At 42.5% G+C, this 20429-nt stretch overlaps 1 protein-coding gene across 3 annotated transcripts; it reads right to left on the bottom strand.

The window, feature by feature from the left end:
* Nucleotides 1–166: 166 nt before the first annotated feature.
* Nucleotides 167–20205, bottom strand: xrn2 (5'-3' exoribonuclease 2). Of its 3 annotated transcripts, XM_029849567.1 has the most exons (31): nt 19963–20204; nt 19060–19187; nt 18433–18544; nt 18211–18322; nt 17947–18005; nt 17638–17727; nt 17416–17488; nt 17208–17258; nt 16946–17103; nt 16786–16860; nt 16521–16654; nt 16389–16446; nt 16193–16300; nt 15600–15644; nt 15384–15527; nt 14686–14730; nt 14105–14199; nt 12934–13069; nt 10924–11031; nt 10357–10446; nt 10206–10278; nt 9906–9989; nt 9355–9452; nt 9010–9089; nt 8819–8875; nt 8240–8308; nt 7817–7948; nt 6895–7013; nt 2193–2256; nt 583–808; nt 167–361 (listed from the first exon to the last, which is right to left on the bottom strand). In XM_029849567.1, exons 1-31 carry the CDS (start codon nt 20035–20037, stop codon nt 302–304), a joined length of 2958 nt encoding a protein of 985 aa, XP_029705427.1. In that variant the 5' UTR covers nt 20038–20204; the 3' UTR covers nt 167–301. The 3 variants fall into 3 exon arrangements, with proteins under 3 accessions (XP_029705427.1, XP_029705429.1, XP_029705430.1); XM_029849569.1 differs by lacking the exon at nt 14686–14730; XM_029849570.1 differs by lacking the exons at nt 167–361; nt 583–808; nt 2193–2256 and adding an exon at nt 6582–6600 and having other exon boundaries at nt 6786–7013; nt 19963–20205.
* Nucleotides 20206–20429: the final 224 nt, after the last annotated feature.

The raw sequence follows: 20429 nt of genomic DNA on the forward strand, positions 1-20429 counted from the left end.
AAATATGAAAATTAGCTACATTCCGCACTGGAAAATGTTTGAAACGACATCCAATTTAAATAGTTAAAATATTTAAAATGGAAAATTTTACTTTACAATATTAAATTTTGAAAGATTTTAGTGTTTTGTCATTAGTCTGAAGATCTAAGAAATAAACACAGGACACTTTGTCCTTGACTCACTTATATTTTAACAAGTTTTGTCTTAAAAATCACAGTACATAAACATTGCTTGACCAATTAAAAAAGAGAACAATAAAATGAAAAAACAGAAAGATGAACGGCGCCTGCCCCCCAGGACTTTAATTCCACTTGTATCTCCTGGAGGGTGGAGGGAGCGGGTAACCTCTGGAGCTGTAACCCTGAAGCACACAAACACACAAGTTCTCAGTCATTAAAACGCCCACTGAACTAATTAATTTCCACCTGAAAAATGAAAACAAAAATGTTTTGCATTAGATAATTATCTCTAAATTATCTGAAGCCAAAGGAGAAACCAAAAAAAAAGACTTCATTTTGATGAGTAAATAAAGCAGTGAGCCACACTCCCTCTGGGCCCGGCCGAGGCCGAGGCTGCTTTTACCTGATGGGGGGGCCCTCGGCCATCTCTGCCATCATCCCTGACGTCGTCCCTGCGATCGTGCCACTCGTCTCTGTGGTGATCGTAGCGCTGCTGGTAGCCGCCGCCGCTGCCGCCGCCGCCGCCGCCGCCGCGCCCGCGGCTCACGTTCTGCTGGTACGCCGACTGCTGCGACTGCACGGCCCGGTCCCATCCATGACCCCCCCCGCCTCCTCCATACTGCTGCTGCCTGCAGACACCAGAGCACAGCTGCTCAACACTCAGGAGGTTTCAGACTCCTTCCGTCTGTTTCATGTTTCTCTAAATGTTTGGGAGGAAGCGACGGCCACTTTGATGCTGCAGCAAAGAGAAAGTTTATCCCACAGAAGAAATATTTGACAATTAAAAAAAGACACAAAACCTCTCAGGTTTCTCAACATGTCAGATTTAACTCTGAAAAACAAAAGGACGCAATCCCGATGAAGAGACGATCTGGATCCCTTTTAAATCTTGAGTATTTCCTACACCAGAGCCCCCGGCAGCACAGCTGTTGTTCTATTCACTGAATTTAAGGGTGATTCAGAAATGAATCATTACCGAAGAGCAAATTGTTTGACGTTTTTTGGAGTGTGATGAATATTTGTGAGAATTTAAAATTCTTGAAAAGGTCAAAATAAATTCCAGGATTCATAATTTCATCCGTTATTTTGCCACTAAATAATCTTCCCAGTTAAATTTGGTTTTTCTTGCAGATGAAACTTCTGGAGATTTTACAGCTAATCTAAAGTGGCTTGTTTGAATAAATAAAGTCATTTAGCAAGGAACCGATATTAGAGAACAAAGTTGTCAGTCATGTAAAACCAGAAGAAAGGGGCGCTCAGGCGTCTTCACGTCCGACGCAGCAGATGAGAGGCGGTTAGTGACCTTCTGCATCCTCCCATCCATGCCTTGTTTACTGAGGACTCAAGTTCTCAGAGATAAACCAGCCTCTCCTGTCCGATGACTCCCTCCACTCACGTCATTGACTTTGCTATAAACTCTGACAGATTCACATATGGCTGGATTCGCCCTCGCAGCCTCAGGGGGAGCGGGCGAGCCATCCCGCCCTGGAGACAATGTGTGGGACCAACGGCGGCATTAGAGGTCTCTTCTCGATAACAATGAAGAACGGAGGGAGCTGGAGAAGCAGCCCCATCCCTCATTACTGAACCATGTCACACTCAGGACGGAGCTGGACTTAACGGAGCACTGGAGTCCATAATCCCTCCCTCTCCGCTCCAAGTTTCCTGCTGCATCTCATTTGGTCCCAGAGCAGCTAAAGAAACAGTTTTCAGTGGTCACTAATAACTACTGACCTGTGGCGACATAAGGCCACAATGGGCCTGAAGAGTCGAAGCTGATTAAGACTGTGGAGAGGCTGTGGAGCCCCCATCAATGGGCGGCCTGTCAGGCAGCGGCGCAGGGAACCACAGTCTCCGACTGCATCAGTGCTGCCTCATTAAGCTGCACAAACCTCCTCCACAGAACTCGGGCGGGAAGGAGGCCCACGTCTGCACCGAACCAGGCCCGACCTGGCGTTTGCTCATTTGCACCGTCACGCCGCCGTTCCATGGACCCCGCCTGACGGAACTCACCTTGAAAACTGCGGCTGCTGGTGGAAGGACGGTGGCGCTCCCAGCAAACTGTTCGGTCTGGAATCTGTGGGAAAAAGAAAAAAGGCTGACAGAAACTGTACTGCTGAGATTCTCTCAGGTTCCATCGCTGGAGAAGTGCATTATGGGTCCTGTCATAATTATCAACACACTGTTAGACAGGCACTGTTTGACATCAGGTCACATATTTTAAAAATGTGTATTGCATCTAAAAATGTTTTGGGATCAAGCCTTATAATCAGAACTTTTTAACCTGTAACCAGTAAAAAAAAAAAAAAATGTGCCAATGGTTAAACAATGAGACAAAATACTGATATTTCACTGTCAAGAGGCCAAAAGCCTCCAAATTCCCACTAATCCAGTTACCAAAAATAGCTTTTATTTTTGTCAGCGATTCAGCGGAATCATGATAAACTTAAAGTCTTTTAAAGGGTGGAGCTAAGGGACAATGGAGTGCCAACATTTGCATTTTTCTCTTCAGAAAATGAAATAAGCATTCAGCTGGCAGCTTTGTGGACACCTCAAGTACCGCGGTTCCATCGCCGCAAGCCCTTCAAAAAGACACACTTAAAAAAAATAGCTAACGGTTTCTTCCAGATTCTCTGTTGCCAAGGCGATGACCAGCTGCAGCCGCAGAGGCTGTTTGTTTATAGGGGCAGGTCTGAGATGGGGGGCGAAGGGACAAGAAGAGGAGGAGGCAGAAGGAAAGATCAGAACCAATAAATGATTTTAGACTCAACCCGGAGTCAACACCGTGGGGCCAGAGGTCAACAATAACATTCCTACCAAAGCCCCAACAAGAACTAAACTCCACCATCGACCAGTAAACACAATTTATCAGATTTACTGGATACTTTAACCTTCAAAAGCATACAAAAGACTAAAAACACGAGAAATAAATACCGGCTTGTTTTACTGCCGGAATGGTCCGAAATAAATCGGGTCAAACCTGATGCTTTAGATCTTTATCACCACATTTCTGTCCTGTTATCGCACAAACTTCTGTCCTTCCTGACGTAGACGTGTGACGGGGAAAAAAAAAAAAAATCATTTGAAGAGATGCTGAACCAGAGACGAGCGTGCAGCAGGACCACCGGGAGAGGACACATTTGGGATTTGGATTCAGGCTTTCTGACATCGGCAGAATGACAGAAACCATTTCTATGACCTTCACTGAACCAAACGAGTGAAATCCTGGAGGACAGACAAGGTCAAAGTCAGGGAATAAATAAATGATGCTACTACATGTGTGATGCAGCAGGTAGGACGCGCTAGCAGCAGGGACAGACTGCTGCTTTTCTTTTGCTGGCCCAGTTTTACGTTTGATTATCTCGTCCGCCAACAAACTTAAGTGGACCACCCAGTCGGGCTCCAATTATAACTACGCCGTTCTCTGGCCTTCTTTTCCTCCTCTACTGATGAGTCAAAGGAGAAAATCACGAGTGGACACCTGTCAATCTCCTTAATTAACAATGATCTGAACATGTATAGACCTCCAGTCTGCACCAGACAAAAGCCAACAAAGGATTACGCTTTAAATCCTTAAAACACGCTGCCTGCACTGTATTAACAGAAGGATTACAACCGCGCTAAACAACTAAACGTCTCTCTCCAACCTTTTTCAATTAGATCAGCGACTGTTTGACTGGACTGCTGTCCAGCAGGAGACACCAGCAGCAGGACAGTAACTCTGGATTCAAACACAAGCAAAAAAAGAACCTGGAACCAAAAGATAAAGTAGAATAACAGCAACAATTTTACAGCCCAGATGCTCACCTGACAGATGTTTTCTGACTCAAACATTCAAATGGATCAACTGTTAAATGGAACACCAGCAGATACTAATATATCAGGTGATGTCCATGAGTGTCTGCTCTTCTTTGGTTTTTGATCCAGCTCTTCTTTTTCCCTGCAGGCTGTTTAAATTGATCTGGAAGATCAGATGTGGGGACCATGAAATGATCCCTGGCCTTCCATGACAGAGGTCATGAATGTTGTTGTCACACACAGCTTTACCACCCACTTAAAGAACCAGTTCCTCTACTGGTCAGTGCTCTAAATCTGGTCATGACCCATACCTTAGAAACTTTACTGAGAACGCGGCCGCTGTGACACGCCAGGCTGCATTTTTGTAGTCTTTGTTGCTGGAGTAAGCCTGGCAGCCAGGCTGAGCAGCCATTATGTGCAGTTGTTATTCTGAAGTGGCCCTGAGTTGGGAGGCTTATCAGCCACTGTGGTCGCTGGATGATTCTGTTACTTTTCTGCCCTGGTTAAAATTTGGTGTCAGGACAATAATGGCCACCAGCAGAGACTCCCCGGCTGGTTATTAAACACCAGCTGGTGTGGGGGTCCGCCACAAAGCCCCTCGGCTTGTTTCAGAGGCAGCGTGTTGACTCGTCACTGCAGGAGGGAGAAGCAGCGTCAAAGGGGGAAGTTAACTTTGGTTTCAATCCTCTCCAGAGTGCAGCGCACACCCAATCAAACGGGATCCTCCGGATGCTTTTATCAGAGGGGCCACTGTGTCCAGCACAACCACTCCACAGTCTCATTACAGCCCAGGTCTCCCACCACGTTAATCAGCAACCAACCAATACCACCCCCCCCCCCCCCCCCCCCCACCAAAAAAACCCCACACAAAAGCTCAGAGGAGCAAAGCCTGCAGTGATTACTGGCTGAGCGGAGGATTGGCCCTGAGAAAAGGGTTTCTGGACAAAAGCAGGGCTCTGGGCTCCTGCAGCAGGAAAAAGTCCACTTGTCTGGCCGATCATTCTGGTCCCAAACAAAACAAAAAAGTGAATTATTTGAGCCGATTAAATTCAAACATAACATTTTCGCACAATGAGGACTTTCTGAACACTTGTGATGTTTAAAAAGGCAAAAATGAGCTTAAATTAAATATAATATTAAAGGTACGACATTTTCAATGGGGGCATTTGATGGGGAAAAAACCCTGCGATTGTGTATTATAACCTTGACAAGCAGAATGCATTTATTCCCATTTGATGATGTCATCTCCCCAGCATTGATGGGGAATAAATGTAGAGCAAGCGAGATGATAAAACAATGTCCAGGGCTAATAATTGGCAAGTACAACATTAAGAACGAGCATCAGAGGCCATCGGCGGTGCCATCGCAATCCGGTGGAGCCAAAAAAACCCATTTGCATCAAGTGCTATCAGAATAGCGACAACTCCCCCGCGCGCCATCAGTGGGCCGAAGAGATTATTCATCTACTTGCAAATTAGCAAATCAAAGTCAAACTGGAGGAGAGCTGGCAAAGGACCGCTGGGCCGAGCGTGATCAGGAGCTAGGAATAAGATTCTGTCTCCATGTGTGACGAGCCACTCCAACAGAAGAAGAAAAGCGCCTTCAAACACATAATGTACGCTGCTACATTAAAACAAAAACACCCTTTTATTTAAATACAAGCGTCTCTACTTTGGGATTTTCATGCTGTTTGTCATAAAGTAGTCAGGGAGCGACTAATCATATTTCCCAAACATCAGCTTTTACTGAAACTCCAAGCCAGAATGAAGAAAACATTAAATATAATCAACCTGAACCTCTTCCAACAGTAATATTGAAATCAATGGAAGTAGTGGATGCAGCACAGCCACACGCCACTGTGGAGCAGAAACTGGCCTCATTTGCTGGCTGCCATAACAACACATCCATGTAAAGGAAATGTCAGCCCACAGGGAAGTTTCTGGCAAAAAGAGCAGTAGTAAATCATGATTAGTAAACTGCTCAAACCCAGGTTGGTCAAGTCTGAAGCTCACAACTCACAGCTGAGCGAGATCTCTTCATGCAGCAGTCAGACAGACAAAGTACCCTTATTTACCCTCAAAACCTTCATCCACTCAGACAAAACCACCTGCCTCTGCCTCAGACTGGTTGGCAGGGAGGAAGCGTTCAGGATTTTGTATTTAAACCTCTGATTCACATTAGACAAAACATAAAAACACCCGGAACACCAACTGTTGCAAGGCTGCAATTGAGAGGCAGTTTTTAATCAAGACAAATGTTCAGATGAAGCAACCTTCACCTGAGCCTCGACAAGATAAATACATGTGAAATGAAGGTCTGAATTATGTAGTTATGTATAGAAACGTGCACTCAAACTCTGCCACCGCCGACAGTTCACACCCATAAAGACTGAGGTCACCGTTAAAAGACACCGACTCAACTACCGCGTCTGCATCCTTCAGTGGAGATGTTGGACGGTTGTCATGGTGAATCCAGCTCTGCGCTGGGAAAGCAGGAAATGGGAATTTTCCCACAGCTGCAGATTTTCACCCCGTTTTTCAGCGTTTCACACACGTCCCTGTCGCCAACTTAAAAATACACTCGACATCCCAAAAACCTCCATTTACACCTCACATGGCCTCAGGACACAGGGGAAGAACAGGGAGGTCATCTGAAATGATTCTGCAATCTGGTATCAATCTGTCTGTTTAAGTGAGGATGGAGCTGCTATCCTAGATTTTTGGTGCTCTTATTGGAGAAGGTAACTCAGAGCACCGTGGCACTCGGGCCGTCAAGTCTTCACAGAAATCAGGCTCAGTTCAGGTTGTGACCTCTGTGAGACCTCTAATCTGCAACCTGGCTCGTTTTTCAGCTACCTTCATGATCAAAATCAGAGCAGTCGTGTGCGTGTTCGTGCGAGTGAGCATGCGTGTCTTACGCTGGAACGACTGGTGTCTGCCTCCATGAGGAGGTCGGTAGTTTCCTTGGTGGTAGCTGCTTGGTGGGGGTGCGCTGCTGAAGTGTCCTCTGCCACGTTGGCCCGTGTTCAGATTGTGACTGCAAGAAGAAAAGAGGCCGTTTTTCCTCCAAGAACCCCTGATCAACATTCACTGAATCTAAAGATTGATCATTGTGATTATTCCCATACAGAGATCAGGACATTTCCCCCATTCCTTAAAAACACTTTTCCACCTTCTACCGCAAGTTCTTTAATGGATATCCAGCATTTTCGTTACACCCCCCCCTCCCAGGATCAGATTTTAGACCTTAATTTGTGGTTTTATGTTGATAGGTAGACTTACAACTGTTGGCTGTTAGACTTACAACTTGGGTGTATAATGTTTTGAGAACACAAATCAGTTACAGGACCAAGACAACACAACACAATGCAATTACAAGCCACAGAAGGTTTTAGCAGCTGACTGTTTCATTACAAAGCTGTGCGAAGTAGGAAATTAACGAAGGGATTCAGCTGAGAAAAACAGGCTAAACGCAGTATTTAGATCCGTGCATAATTAATTTACAGCCATGTGACAGAGGCAGATGTTCAGTTGTGTACTCTTGCTTAATGATAACTTGTGGAAGAGGTATGTGGAATCATCATCAGCAAGGTTGGTTCAAGGGGACTGTTTACAACATTTCTACACATTTACCATCTCTCTTTAGGAAGGGCTTAAGAGAACTGGAAAGATGCCATTATTCTACTTTTTATGCATCTTCAGAAAGGGAAAATGGTGAAATTTATGGGGGTTTTGCAAATGTATTGCCCGGGCCTTTTAGGCATTCACTTTATAAAGACTTTTTTCATACTAAAGAGGGTTCAAGTGGACACAAAGATGTCGGGTTCCAGGAAAACTCACCCCAGAGCTCGGAAGGAGGACTGGTCCAAGTGGGCCTGCTGTCTGTTGGGGTTGAAACCCAGCTGGGGCCTCCAGGAACCCCTGTGCCCACCCCTTTCAAAGTCTTCTGGCTTCAGAACATTAGTTGGAATCCTGGAGAGAAGACACAAATCAGAGTTGGACTGAAGCTGACTTTAATGTGAGGACACCTCAGTGATGGAACCCCACCTGAGGAGATCTCTCATTCACCAATAGAGGATCACAAATTGTAACTCATAAGCTGATTATTTTCTGTTATGGTGAACTTGTGGTTCTCTAAAGTTTACTGACTCAAAGCTGACAGAAAATGATTTGGGCTTTTGTAACAAAGGTTAATAATAAAAACTGTTTTGAATAAAAGTATAAAACTAAAAAAATGGTTTAAAATTGAAAGGAAAAACTCACTTAGCTCTGGGAAGGAGTGTGGCCTTGAACACAAATCCATCAGGATACTGTGGATCCAGAAATTTCACCCTGCAAAGAAGAAAGAATGAGCTGCAAGAAAGGCTGCATATTTATTAAATTCCTGAGGGGAAAATCCCCGCGACAGTTATTGACGTGGAGGATTACTCTGAGCGATGGTCAACACTTTACTCTTCAATCTGCCATTTGGCTGCAAACCGTAACAAATTCCAGGTGCGACAGAGAAAAAGGCAGTGGTGACCTCACAGGACACAAACTGCTACACAAGGAATCAAAATAAAAGCCTGAAATCCCTGTAGAGATGTTCAAATACACACAAACACACAGCCCGAGAGTTCTGAAATCAGGTTCCCACTAACCATGAGCTGGAAAACCACATTAGTTTGGTTAATGACTATTTCCCAGAAATCTCTTAAAAGGCTGCTTGTGTCTTCATTTATTCCAATTTGGACTTCTTTTGTCACATTGATCTTTTCAACACCTCAGCCTGGAACAGTTGCTCAAATGAAGGGGAAAAAAAGCTATAATCTCTGTTTAACCTGAGTTTTTGTGTGTTCTTACCCAACTGAGTTGTTCTGTGTGATGTCCCGAAGTGTTGGGATGGGGGACATTACTGCCCTGAAGGAAAAAAAGAAAATCACATAATCTTACATATAAACAGATGACAGTGTTCACTTCTGACCAGCTCTACCTGCTAGACAAACACTGGGACCAAATGTACAAAAAGTAGAAATAAAGCCAGTATTCCTTACTTATCTGGTAGAATAGGGTCGTCATCAAGATTTAAAGTACCTTGGATTCCATGGCACAAATCTGCTGGGATCTCAGTGCCCTGAGGGAGATTAGCACGGAGCAGGAGGGGTCGATGAGATTCCCAGAGTTACAGGAACTATTTTACACAAGTCAATTAGACCAAATCCATACATACACCTACTGAACAGGAAAAGAGCTCAGCGTCCTTTAACTAAGGTAGCTTTAGGAGATTTAAGTGTTTTATCTTCACTTGTAAAACCTGTGCTTGGATACATCAACACAACGTTCCCAAAAAGTCCGACCAAGACACACGTCTGCAGCTCAGACAGGAGAAGAGCGGTTACCTCAGTGGCCTCTGTACGGTACAGCTCTTGGATGAAATCGTAGAGCGGGTGGGCCTTCCCAAGAAAAATGAAGTCGCTGCCGAGGCTGTTTCTCTTGACTGCAGGACAGGAGAGATGGAGGAGAAAACGGTGAAATACTGAGGAGCCTGAAAAGCTGATTTGGCTAAAATAAAGCAACTCAAGGAAGACTTTTATATTAAGATGACAATTTTATGATAAACAAACAGTAAATAAGTCATTTAAATGGAAGTAAAGCAGGAATTTATCAACTTTTCTGTCAATTACACACAGAAAAATCACATGATTTAACGACAGCTAAAATTTATGAATAACACGCGTTCAAAGATGTCAGCATGGAGACGATATATCTCAGGACACATGAAAAAATAATTCTGTTTTAGAAAGATTTCTAGCTGCTGCTACAACACATCACAGCCAACAGTGGTGTATGAAACAACTGGAAAATGAGAAAAGCTGCCTGGAGACTCCGTCCTGTAATTGCATGTATGCAAAAGAGTTTGTTTTTTGAAAACATTTGTTTGCTTTGCTACCTTCTTCAGGTGTGAGGTCGGGATAGACGTCTGCCAGCGCTGCTCTCAGTCGACGTTCATCCACAAAAGGTAAAAGGGCCACGCCTTTAAGATTAAACAAGACCGATTAAGGCAGGTCACCGAGTTTCAAAAGCACGTCCTAAAACTCTTGAACATTCCAGCTCTGTCCAGTCTTGGTCCTGAGTAAACTAAAGCATTGTTTAACCTCAGTGACATATTTCTGGTCACAACACTCCAACATCTGGAAGTGACAAGGAATCCAAGCAGAAATACAGAAAACAGATGAGGAAATTCACTCACCCTGCCACGCATACTTCTTTCCATTGAGATCAATAGCAAAATCATCTGGGTAGAAGTCAATGATGGACGAATCCTACACCACAAGACGTGCTTAGTGAGACAGACGTACAGTGCATATATACTTAAACACGATTCTAGACTCCACACTCACCGGACTGCTCATCAGGTTTCGCCATGTTTCAGGCAGGAAGTTGCCGCTGGCAGCAGGAAACACACTCATCAGTTGCTCCAGTGGTTGGAACTGCACAAAAATTCAAATGAGATCCAAAATTCTCACCAGACAACATCGTAACCAGGCCAGATGCTGTCGAGCCAAACCTCCTATATTTCACCACCATGTACCATAGTTTCATTTCCTTTCACCAAACTAATCAATGTCTAACTGTTCAAATTCAAACACGTTGAACCAGAACCTGGTAAAGAAGATGTTGTGTGGATGTGACACAAGTGTGTCGGTGAATCTGTAGCTGCATTTGGTTAATAATCTCTACAGACAAAAGGAAAAACAGTCACGTGTTCTTTAAACTGATATTTAATATTCATCCTCCCAAATACACGGGGAGGCCTGATTGGGTCTCTCACTGCAGGAGGAGGACAAAAGCAAATAGGACAAAAGCATCTGCACACTGACTAAAATGGAGATGTTTAAAAAACACAACGGCCTTCGGTTTCCCTCAGAATGCGAAGGAAATTAAGACAGAAGTGGTTTCCATCTTACCGGTTTGGTGTCTTTCTCAAAGTCTGTGAACATTCCTTTGATGTCCTTGAAGTCGGAAGCGAACGGAGCGTAATGGAACGGGAAGTACCACTTCCAAGAGGCGCAGCCCTGCAGGGATAATAACATCTATTTATATCCACCTGATACTAAGCAAGTATAGATGTCAATTTTTTAAAAACATTTCCTTTAGCTCAATAACTTACAAAATAACCAACCTGTTTCTTTGAAGGAATCTCTCAGTTCTAAAATAGATAAACCGGCTGGGAACAATTTGGAATCAACTATAATCTAATCTACATGATGCACAAGAAAATAAAACAGCAGCAAGGAAACATTTTGTTCCCTTAATTGCTTTTGGTTTGATTAGTGAATCACAATCACAAGCATCAACATCATGTTGTAATCAGATGCTCTCATATCTCCAAAATGATTCCTCCCCTTAACTCTGCATTTCTGATGAAAAGCTGGGGCGAAGAAGAGCAGCAGACATTAAAGCAGGTAGTCCAGCAGCTCCAGCTTGGCGCCACTTATCCTTCTCTGACAAACAAATGTCAGACCAAAGGACCTTCGCTCCACACAATCCACCTCTGAGAAGCCCTGACACCTCAGCCAGTCTCCCCACACTATTATAAATGATGCTCATTCAAATGATAATATGGGACTTTACCATGATAAACGGGAGAAGATCAAAAATCCTCTGCATTTAAATTATCGCAGATGTTTGCAGCCTTCAGCAGAGACACCAGAAAAACTACATTTACTTGCCGTTTCGCATACGCTGGCAGCACAATTAAGGACATCGTTTTCAGGCTTATTTCCTAATCAGAAAATCGCTTCAGCTTCATAATATACAAACAATTTTAGAATCAATGGCAGAAGACTGAAGAACACTGAGCCCCTGTTGGGAAGGTTTTACGCTGGACTGTTGGACGAGGCTGGTTAGGACAAGTTCTCTGGCTGTAATTAAGAAATGATAAAGGTCTAATTCGTTTTTAAGTTAATGAATCAAATAAAACCTGAAGAGTTTTAAGCTCCAAATGATTTAAAAAAAAAATGCATCAGTAAAAGGAATTACTCTAGAAAAAAGTCAAACTGAACGAGGTGTGAATGGATTTATCCTCTGATCATTTAGTGAGGTGTGCATGATCATAACTCAGTAGACCGAAGCCTGAATGTGCCACAGCATGCAGCAGACACGTCCTCGTGTGCCCAGGGGCTCACTAATCAATTCACCCCCCAAGACAGGCTCAGATGGGCCAACATGTGGAGCCGGAGAGCTTCACTACTGACGCCCAAATCCTCTCTAGCTCTTCTGAAGAGAGCCCAAGGCTGCTGACTTCATTTCAAGATAGAGATCAATATTTCAAAACAATGAAATGATTTGATGTTGTGCAGATACCAGCCTGTAAATGCTGCAGCTCAGCACCACCCAGCAGTCCGATCTGGTTGGAATTCTTCTAAACCAGCTTGTGTCCAAACCCAACAGGAGTCAACGAGTCCCTGACTTCAGCGATGAAACCCCCAACTCAGGTCTAATAACCTGGGCTGTTTTTCCCCACAGTCAAATTCTATTAGAAGCGATTTCTCCTTTTATTATTCAACACTTAAAAAATAAATGATTAAAGGACTCGTAACGAACACACTAGTGATTTTGCCTTTTCAGAACTGGAGTTAATAAAATAAATTAACAGCTTTTATACCTCAGGATGAAGATGGGACCTTTTAATTATACCCATTAATGCCACAGAAAAAGAGAGTGTGGTGGTGCAAAGAGTAGCCCTATTAAAGAGTTTTTAAAGGTCATGAAGACTCAGCCAGGCTGTCAATCATGTCACATCCAGTTTTACTGGTCAGGAAAAACTGGTAACTCAAACAACCCTTTCATTCAGGTGACTGGTCTGAAACAGCCAAAGTGCTTTTTTCTGATATTTATGTTAGCTTCATCATCAGAACAAAAGGACAATTCTCAGTTCAAAGCATTTCAGGTGATTAACCCATGGATGAGGATACCTGGTAATAGTAGCGTAGAACCCAACAGAGACCCTCCACATACGACTGGACCACCTTCTTCCTGAAATCCTCGTCCATCACGTCCACGTCAAACTTGTTCTTGTAATATCTCTGCTTCCAGCCCTCCTCCCAGAGCCTACAGAGAGAGCGCAGGTTTACGCACTGAAGACCAACTTACAGAAGAGTTTAGATTTCTGCAAACTTAACTGCAGTACATTCAATGAGTTTAAATAACCTTCAACTAGACACACAAGAACAGTCCAGCCTCATCTGTCAGCTAATGATTAGCATCAGACTGCTTGCACATTACTGACACTGTAACCTTGAAATGTGAATGTTTACTGGAGCAGACAGCTGCATTGAAACATATTCACCTTAGAAATCCTTATAAAAACTATACGTTGTTCTTCTCTTGAAAGCTTTAAAACTCCCATAACTTCCCCAGCGCTACTGGAAGAGTTTAATGGCTTTGACTTTGCTCACATAATCACGGCTGTCCAGCATCTGTGCTCTGAATCTTTGGAGCGGCCTGTGGGGAGCGGCGCTCCTGAGAGGAAAGCCGCCATGAATACCAATTTAGCCCGATGGATTTAGCAGCTTTGATGAGTGTGTCAGAGGAATTTACTCGAATATTCCTACTTTCCATATTAATGATGTAGAGGAGGAGGTGAAAGCTGCTCAGCAGAGGCGTGAGTGTGTGTTTAAGTGTGTGTTTGTGGCAAAGAGTTAAACAGCTTGTGCTGCAGCGCGCTGGCATTAATGAGTCCATCTCTCTGGGTGCGTTTGTTAAAGCCATCCTCCCTCAACTGGAGCCAGCCTGGAAAGATTTTTTTCATGTTTGCTACAATTGTTTTTACTTCTGCAGATTGTTTTGAAGCAAATCTGTGACAGCTTACCCAAATACTAGTTATTATTTGGCAAAATTCCACTGTGATTACTCTGCATAATTGTGAAATATTCAACATTCTGAATGTCAATGCTGCATATCTGACCAAGCAGGTAAAAGTGGAGCTGAATCAGTGTAAATTAGGTCAAATCTATACAAGTGCTGCTGATAAGCTCATACAAACATAATGGACAGCAGCACATTTTTTCCACCAATTTAATTTGATATTATCAAGAGGGAGTTTGCCCTTGATTTGAGGCCTGCCCATGGTGTGTGAAGCTTTACCTGACATTATCTTCGGGCTCTGGTTCACTGTCGCTGTCCTCGGCTTTTCTCTTTGCCCCTCTGCTCTCTGTGCTGTTGTCTGGGCAAGCAGAGGACTGGAGAGAAAATAAAGAAATGGAATATATTATAAGAACATATAACCTGCAGCCATCATAGCGGGAGTGTCAAACTTGAGCCACTCTGTTGCTGGATATGTTGATTTTCTACATCTGAAGGAAGCTGATGGAAAGAACCCACTACCAGAGCTACTCCGTGTTCCCTTTTTATGAAGCTTTTGTGCTCCTTCATTCATGTGCTAATGTATGGCTGCCAACTGTTTAACACCATACGCAGCTTAACGGGATTTCAATAGATTCATGACCATGAACTGAAGCAAAAGATGACGCAATTGAAGATACTGTTCAGCTACAATTCAACTGATCCATACAAGTGTTAAAACAAATAACATAACGCCACATTTAACAGATCCACGACCATGCAAAAGGCTTGAGTCTTCATGAAAACACTGCACCAATCTTCTACCAAATTGTAGAGAAAATGTATTTTTCCATTAAAAATAATCAAGCACACATTACACTTACATTGCCCCCATTCCTCATGGCAGCCTTCAGTGACTGAGCAGCATCCTACAGAAAAAAGCATCATCACTGTTACACCGAGTCTTTCTCCCTCATTTCATCTGAAGGCACAGCGGGAAATCAATGTGTAACCACCATATGCTCAGTAGTGTTTATGCATGTCGCCAAAATTGGATCCAACCTTCAAAAAGACTGCTTGCTTATTCTGTAGAAACCAGATAATCACCAGGAGTTGTAAGTGGATCAGTTCACGACAGAGTCCACGGCAGACCATTATTTCATTGGAGTCATTTTTAACAAACCACAGTTGCTCATTCAACCTTTTATTTTTATCTTCCTTATTGTATTATTAAGTCTCTGATCTCGGCAGGGAAGCCCGGACCCTCCTACCAGGTCGTCACACAATACACACACCACACATGCTAAATCTAAAATGGCTCCAGCATGTCCGAACGTCTGCCCCAGCTAAAAAAAACAAAACAAGAGTCTTGGCTGCACCGAGGACGTGCACAGACCCCTTCTACTGGGATCACTGGATCCAGTGGAGCATCAGCTCTTCACTAAACTGCTGTCTGGACTGAAAGTGACATCTATTTGAACTGTTTCTTACAACACATTATTATACATAAATGCAATGCAGGCTTAAATACCTTGCGAGATAAACATGTGGTAAAAACAGATTAGGCATAAAGCAACTGTACCTTGTTGTTCCGCTCCATGGACTGCTTCCTCATCTCATAGGCTTGGTGCCGAGCATTTTGGACCGCCTCGGGTTGATTTCTTCCCCCCAGGGCGTGGGGAGTAAACTGGCCTGTGGTCAGGTAGGCAGGGCCCCGTTGCTCCATCTAAGACATCACAGTACTCTTAACCAGTCACTGTCATCGAAGCCTTCATAAAATAATATGATGTTTATGTACCTTCATTCTCTTTTTTTTCTCTCTCATTCGTCTCTTAAAACCTTCCTGATAAAAACAAAATAAGAAAATTACAGAATTACCAAAATAGAGGTTCCAACAAGAATATAGGACTATTATAAACTAAGTGGGATAAAACATCAGTATTTTAAAAAGCCTGGCACGGTCAGAACCTTCTGAAAACACAGAAGAATGTTAAGTGAGAATCAAAGTGATTAATTAATTCTATCCAGGTCCCCAGAAAACTGGAAAAACATGTTTCTTTACTACATGTAAAAACATTGGAGGTATTGTCATGTAAATTAAATCTTTTTTCTAGACCTGCTTATTCAACTACAATGCTTTAAAAAGAAAAAAACAAGACGTAATGACAACATATGTATCGCCCTCTAGTGGCACTGTGTCCACATAACTTGGCATCTTTACAAACAGACTTACAGCTTGATCAGCACTATAAAGTAGATAAATTACTGTGTCGCAGTAAACAAAAACAGGTGGAGAACCAACTGAATTTGAGAAGGTTTTATTCCCCAAGGCAACACAAATAACTGACATTTCCCCTCAAACTTTAATGTAAGGACGGTGTTAAAACTTACATCGTCCTCTTTGCGTTTCTTAAAGATGTTGTCCTCAGCCACACCCACTGCCTGCATGATCAGTTCAACTCGCTCCAGTTTGACGTAGCCGTTCTCTGTCAGATAGCCCTACGTTCAAACACAGAGGGGAGTTAAAAATTTAAAAAAATACTGTAATAGCAGAAACCAAATGAGAGAAACATGCCGTTAAACTCACTCCAGTTTTGTGCACAACATCTTTGTAGATGCCGACGAGTCGATCAATAGCTCCCTCTCTGTTAGGAAACAATAGAAGTGTTTCAGACGTGAAAGCACCAACAGTTGCTGATTTTGTCTCCATTTCACAGACCTGATTTCTAAAGATGGCAGGTGCGGAAGAAAGTCATTTCCAACAAAGAAGCACATGAAGACCCAATCGTCCACACTCCTCTCAAAGTCAAAGGGAAAGGGCAGGCTGGCCATGGTGAGCTCTCGGGCAAGGTACTAAAACAAGGTTCATTAAAAAACTCTGAAGCGCTGCATTTAATTATTTCAATAAATAAAAAACTGTAAAATCCCTAGAATGACATTAAATAGTCCACAATAGAACAGAAATGCCGCTGATAAAAACGTACCTCACGCAGCACACACAGCCGGATAAATATGAACTCCTGCTCTGAAACTGGCATGGAGTCTGCAAACTCATCGTGCTGAAAGACAGAAAAACTTGATTTTAGCTCACCTGCGTTATCAGAATATCAGCATGAACAACAGATTTGGGTGAGAAGAGCTCACTTCTCCTTGCTTCTCTCTGGCCGTGCCCTGACAATCCTTGATATCATGGCCCAGTTGTCCACAGAGTGCACACGGTCGGGGTTTGTTGGGTTTAAACTCCTCTCTGATGATGGTGAAGTTTGGCTCATGGGTAGCCAAGCCCAGCATAATCAGATCAGCTAAAATGAAATCTCTTATTTTAGCCATGGCTGATGATTGTTGGCTTCAGGCATTATAAATGTATTTTATTAGAGATTCTTCATTTCAGGAGTTAAAATCTCACCATCGGCTCCGCACAAGCAGTGGTGTGTGTTGGGGTCGTGGTTAGGTTGAGCTGACAATATGAAGAAACATTAATCACCATTGGCAGTGGAAACTACATTCAAACTGGCAAATAGGAGAGAGATGCGTCAGATTAAAAGCATTTTATGTGAAGAAGATGAAATTGCTTCTTACATGATACGTGTTCATAATACTACATTATCGTGTACCTCTCTGTCTGCGGATGAAGTCCATGATCTTGTGCTCCCCCTCACCAGGAACACTGGCATCAGACAGGAAGACCTGGGTGAAGGTAAAAGGATTGTAACATACCACAACATATTCAAATTTGAACTGACAATAGCCGAGACCTAAAGAGAAAAGAGCATTTTCTCTAATAGTCTCATCTGTACAGACAACAATAAGGTATCACTGCATCCAAATGCTCTCACAGTAACATTCCTCCATCCTGGATTATTGTTGAGTCTGTCAGCAATGTAGTACCGAAGACATTTGGCCAGGTTGTCCATGAATTCTGTTCCCTAGAAAGGCAAGAGTTTAAATACCGTAAATCTGCAGCTTTAGGCAACTACACAAATAGAATAGAAACAAGCTGTGGTCATAATATATACACTGGTATTTCTTACATGCCTACTTTTATTATGGTGACATCCACATTGGAATTACCCTACAATTTTTTTATATATAATTTAAGAAAACAATTTTTTTTGTTAAGTGAATGTGGTGCTGACCATACGTACCGGAGTGATGCAGTTACTGTCAAACCTTTCTTTAATCTCCTCAGGTGGAAGATAACCACCTAAAGACAGAAATGCTGGTTTTAACACTTCATAAATGAAGACAAACAAGCTCTAAACTATAAAATGTTTTACTCATACATTCTACAACTCAAAAATGCATGAACTAATTCTAAAATGATCAATTGTGATGTAAAAATGTACATCTGGTTGAGTGCAGGTGCTTATTGTTAGGTTCAGGTGCACATCTGAGTGCAGACCACCCACCTCTCTGGATGACCTCCTCCCTGATGCGTTTCTTATCTTCAACTAACTCTGCTCCTTCTTTGGAGGCACGGAACCGCCGTGAGCGCTGCTGGTTCATTTTGGCGCGTGGAGCCTGGTAACAGTAAAATGGTGCAAAAATATTTTTTACTGGGACTATCAATAAATCAAACACACATAGAAAAGCTCTTATGCTGAAATTTTCTGTTGTGTTAAGTTACTTACCACTCCATCGATGGCCATATAAAGAACTCTCCTGGGCCGCACAATGTTGAATAGCCGGTCAATATACTCAAAAATGGCAACCATCATCTCATCTTCATTTTTGGGAGCAGCTCTGTGGAGAACACAGTTCAGAGTTGCAAACACACTTTAGTCCATTAACATAATTCTATTTCATAGAATTATTTTTCAAGATTAATTCAAATTATCATGGCGTTGCCTGTAATTTATTCTCATCTCTCAAATTCTCTTGTTAAGTAGAAACAAATAGGATTCAGCTGTAGGTATATTTGCCTTGAGAGTAACTTAAATTTCTGACTGAAACCTCAAAAACCCTCACCAAATATCAACACTGACCTCTTGCACTAGGGGTGGCATTAGGAATTTATCTCCTTTCAGCAGGTAATAGTCACTGCAGCTTTAGTATCAAGGTCAAGTTGATGTATACAATGTGGCAGAGACCATAACCAAATACATGTGTTTTACGTTAGTATTAATCCATGAAACTGTTCTAGTCAGTGGAGTTTTGAAGTACACAAACTGCTATTATTTAACAATATATCCAATTAACACATTTAAATCCAAAAAACCCCAAAACAACATATGGAACGTGACCAAAAACATCCTTACTTGTCTTCTGGATGTGTACATGGATGGATGATGCCGTTCATGTCCAAGTACAGATTATCAAATTCCACCTCATTGGGGTTTGGTCTGGTTGTGTCCACAGGAATCCGGACCCCATTACATTCCTTTCCCTGTGAAAACAGATATTTGTTTTTGTGAAACCATCTAAATTTCTGCCACAAAGGTGTCCCAACCGTTACGCATAAAGAAAAACATATCATTACTTAAGGAGAATCTATGTTACTAACTTTGTTCGGAAAAGGGATAGTCTATGACTCTGCTAATTCATTCCTGTTGTAATGGCACTCCATCTTCAATTAACGTACCATTTTTAAGCTGCAGACACAGTAATTCTTCACTCGCATGACATGAGATGTAATTCCATTTTAAGAGTCTTTATATGAATTCCAAACGTGGTGGTAAGAAAACTTTGTGCTCCCGTATCTAATGCAGCTCACCTGGACTGACGCTGCGCATGCTCTCTAAGTCAATCTCAGGGAGCGTCATCCAAAACTTTACATCAACAATCCTTTTTATATGAGTTACACAATAACATGTACCATGCATCAAACAAATACAAATTGCAAACATAAATTGCACGTCATTGCTCTATGGCTCTTACACCTGTACAAAAACACTTACAAAAATGTTCAGCATATAAAAGGACCGACATCCATTAGCCAATGTAGCATTTATGTTTCCACATCGCATTAGCTTCCTAAATGTGTTTACTGCTAAAATTATCAGAGTCATAACTCCCGAATACAATGGTGACGAAGGTCTAAACGTTGGGAAGGCTCTAAATCCCCCGCCTGCACAATGCTTTTAAAGCAAATAAGTACCATAAAACTATGCCTGCTATCGCTAACCGACAACCATTTAGTAGCTACCTTGCTACACACTTACCTTCTCCTCAACACAATGTACGATTATTGAAGGATATTTGCGGCTTAGCCAGCGGAAAAACGCAGGGACCCCCATGTCCGGCGATAAACCGGTAGAACAGTATCTTACAATAAAATACAAACAAGTAACCAGAGGGTAAAAGTTATTAATAAAATCAAGAAAAATCTCTGCGACACTATCCAAATACGTTACTGCATGCTGTTAGCCAAGACTTGTGTGTATCATTTCCGGTTAGCTGTGGAGCATTTCCGGGGCACTGAAGATGGCGTTATAATATTTCGCAGCGACCTTAGTGGCCACGAAAAGTACTGCAAGCTTAAAATATGGTTCGAAAACGTAAGTTTACGCCTGATAATATTTTTGTATTTCACTCTAAAACACCTATAAGTCTTTTTCCATTTCTATTTTTAATCTCCAAATTTCTTTGTTCTCATGCGGAAAAAGAGCTGAATTAGGTGGCAAGAATA

This window comes from Takifugu rubripes, chromosome 16 (assembly GCF_901000725.2).
Source record: "Takifugu rubripes chromosome 16, fTakRub1.2, whole genome shotgun sequence".
NCBI classification, from domain to species: domain Eukaryota; kingdom Metazoa; phylum Chordata; class Actinopteri; order Tetraodontiformes; family Tetraodontidae; genus Takifugu; species Takifugu rubripes.

Bases quoted from the DNA above. Each gene is read 5' to 3' on its own strand.
- xrn2 (XM_029849567.1), bottom strand. From the start codon at position 20,037: ATGGGGGTCCCTGCGTTTTTCCGCTGGCTAAGCCGCAAATATCCTTCA. The intron at 16,447-16,520 runs GTCTGTGAAATG...GTTTCCTAACAG, and splicing joins CTGCCATCTTTAGAAATCAG to AGAGGGAGCTATTGATCGAC. The intron at 9,090-9,354 runs GTAACCGCTCTT...AATCTCCCTCAG, and splicing joins ACCGTACAGAGGCCACTGAG to GGCACTGAGATCCCAGCAGA.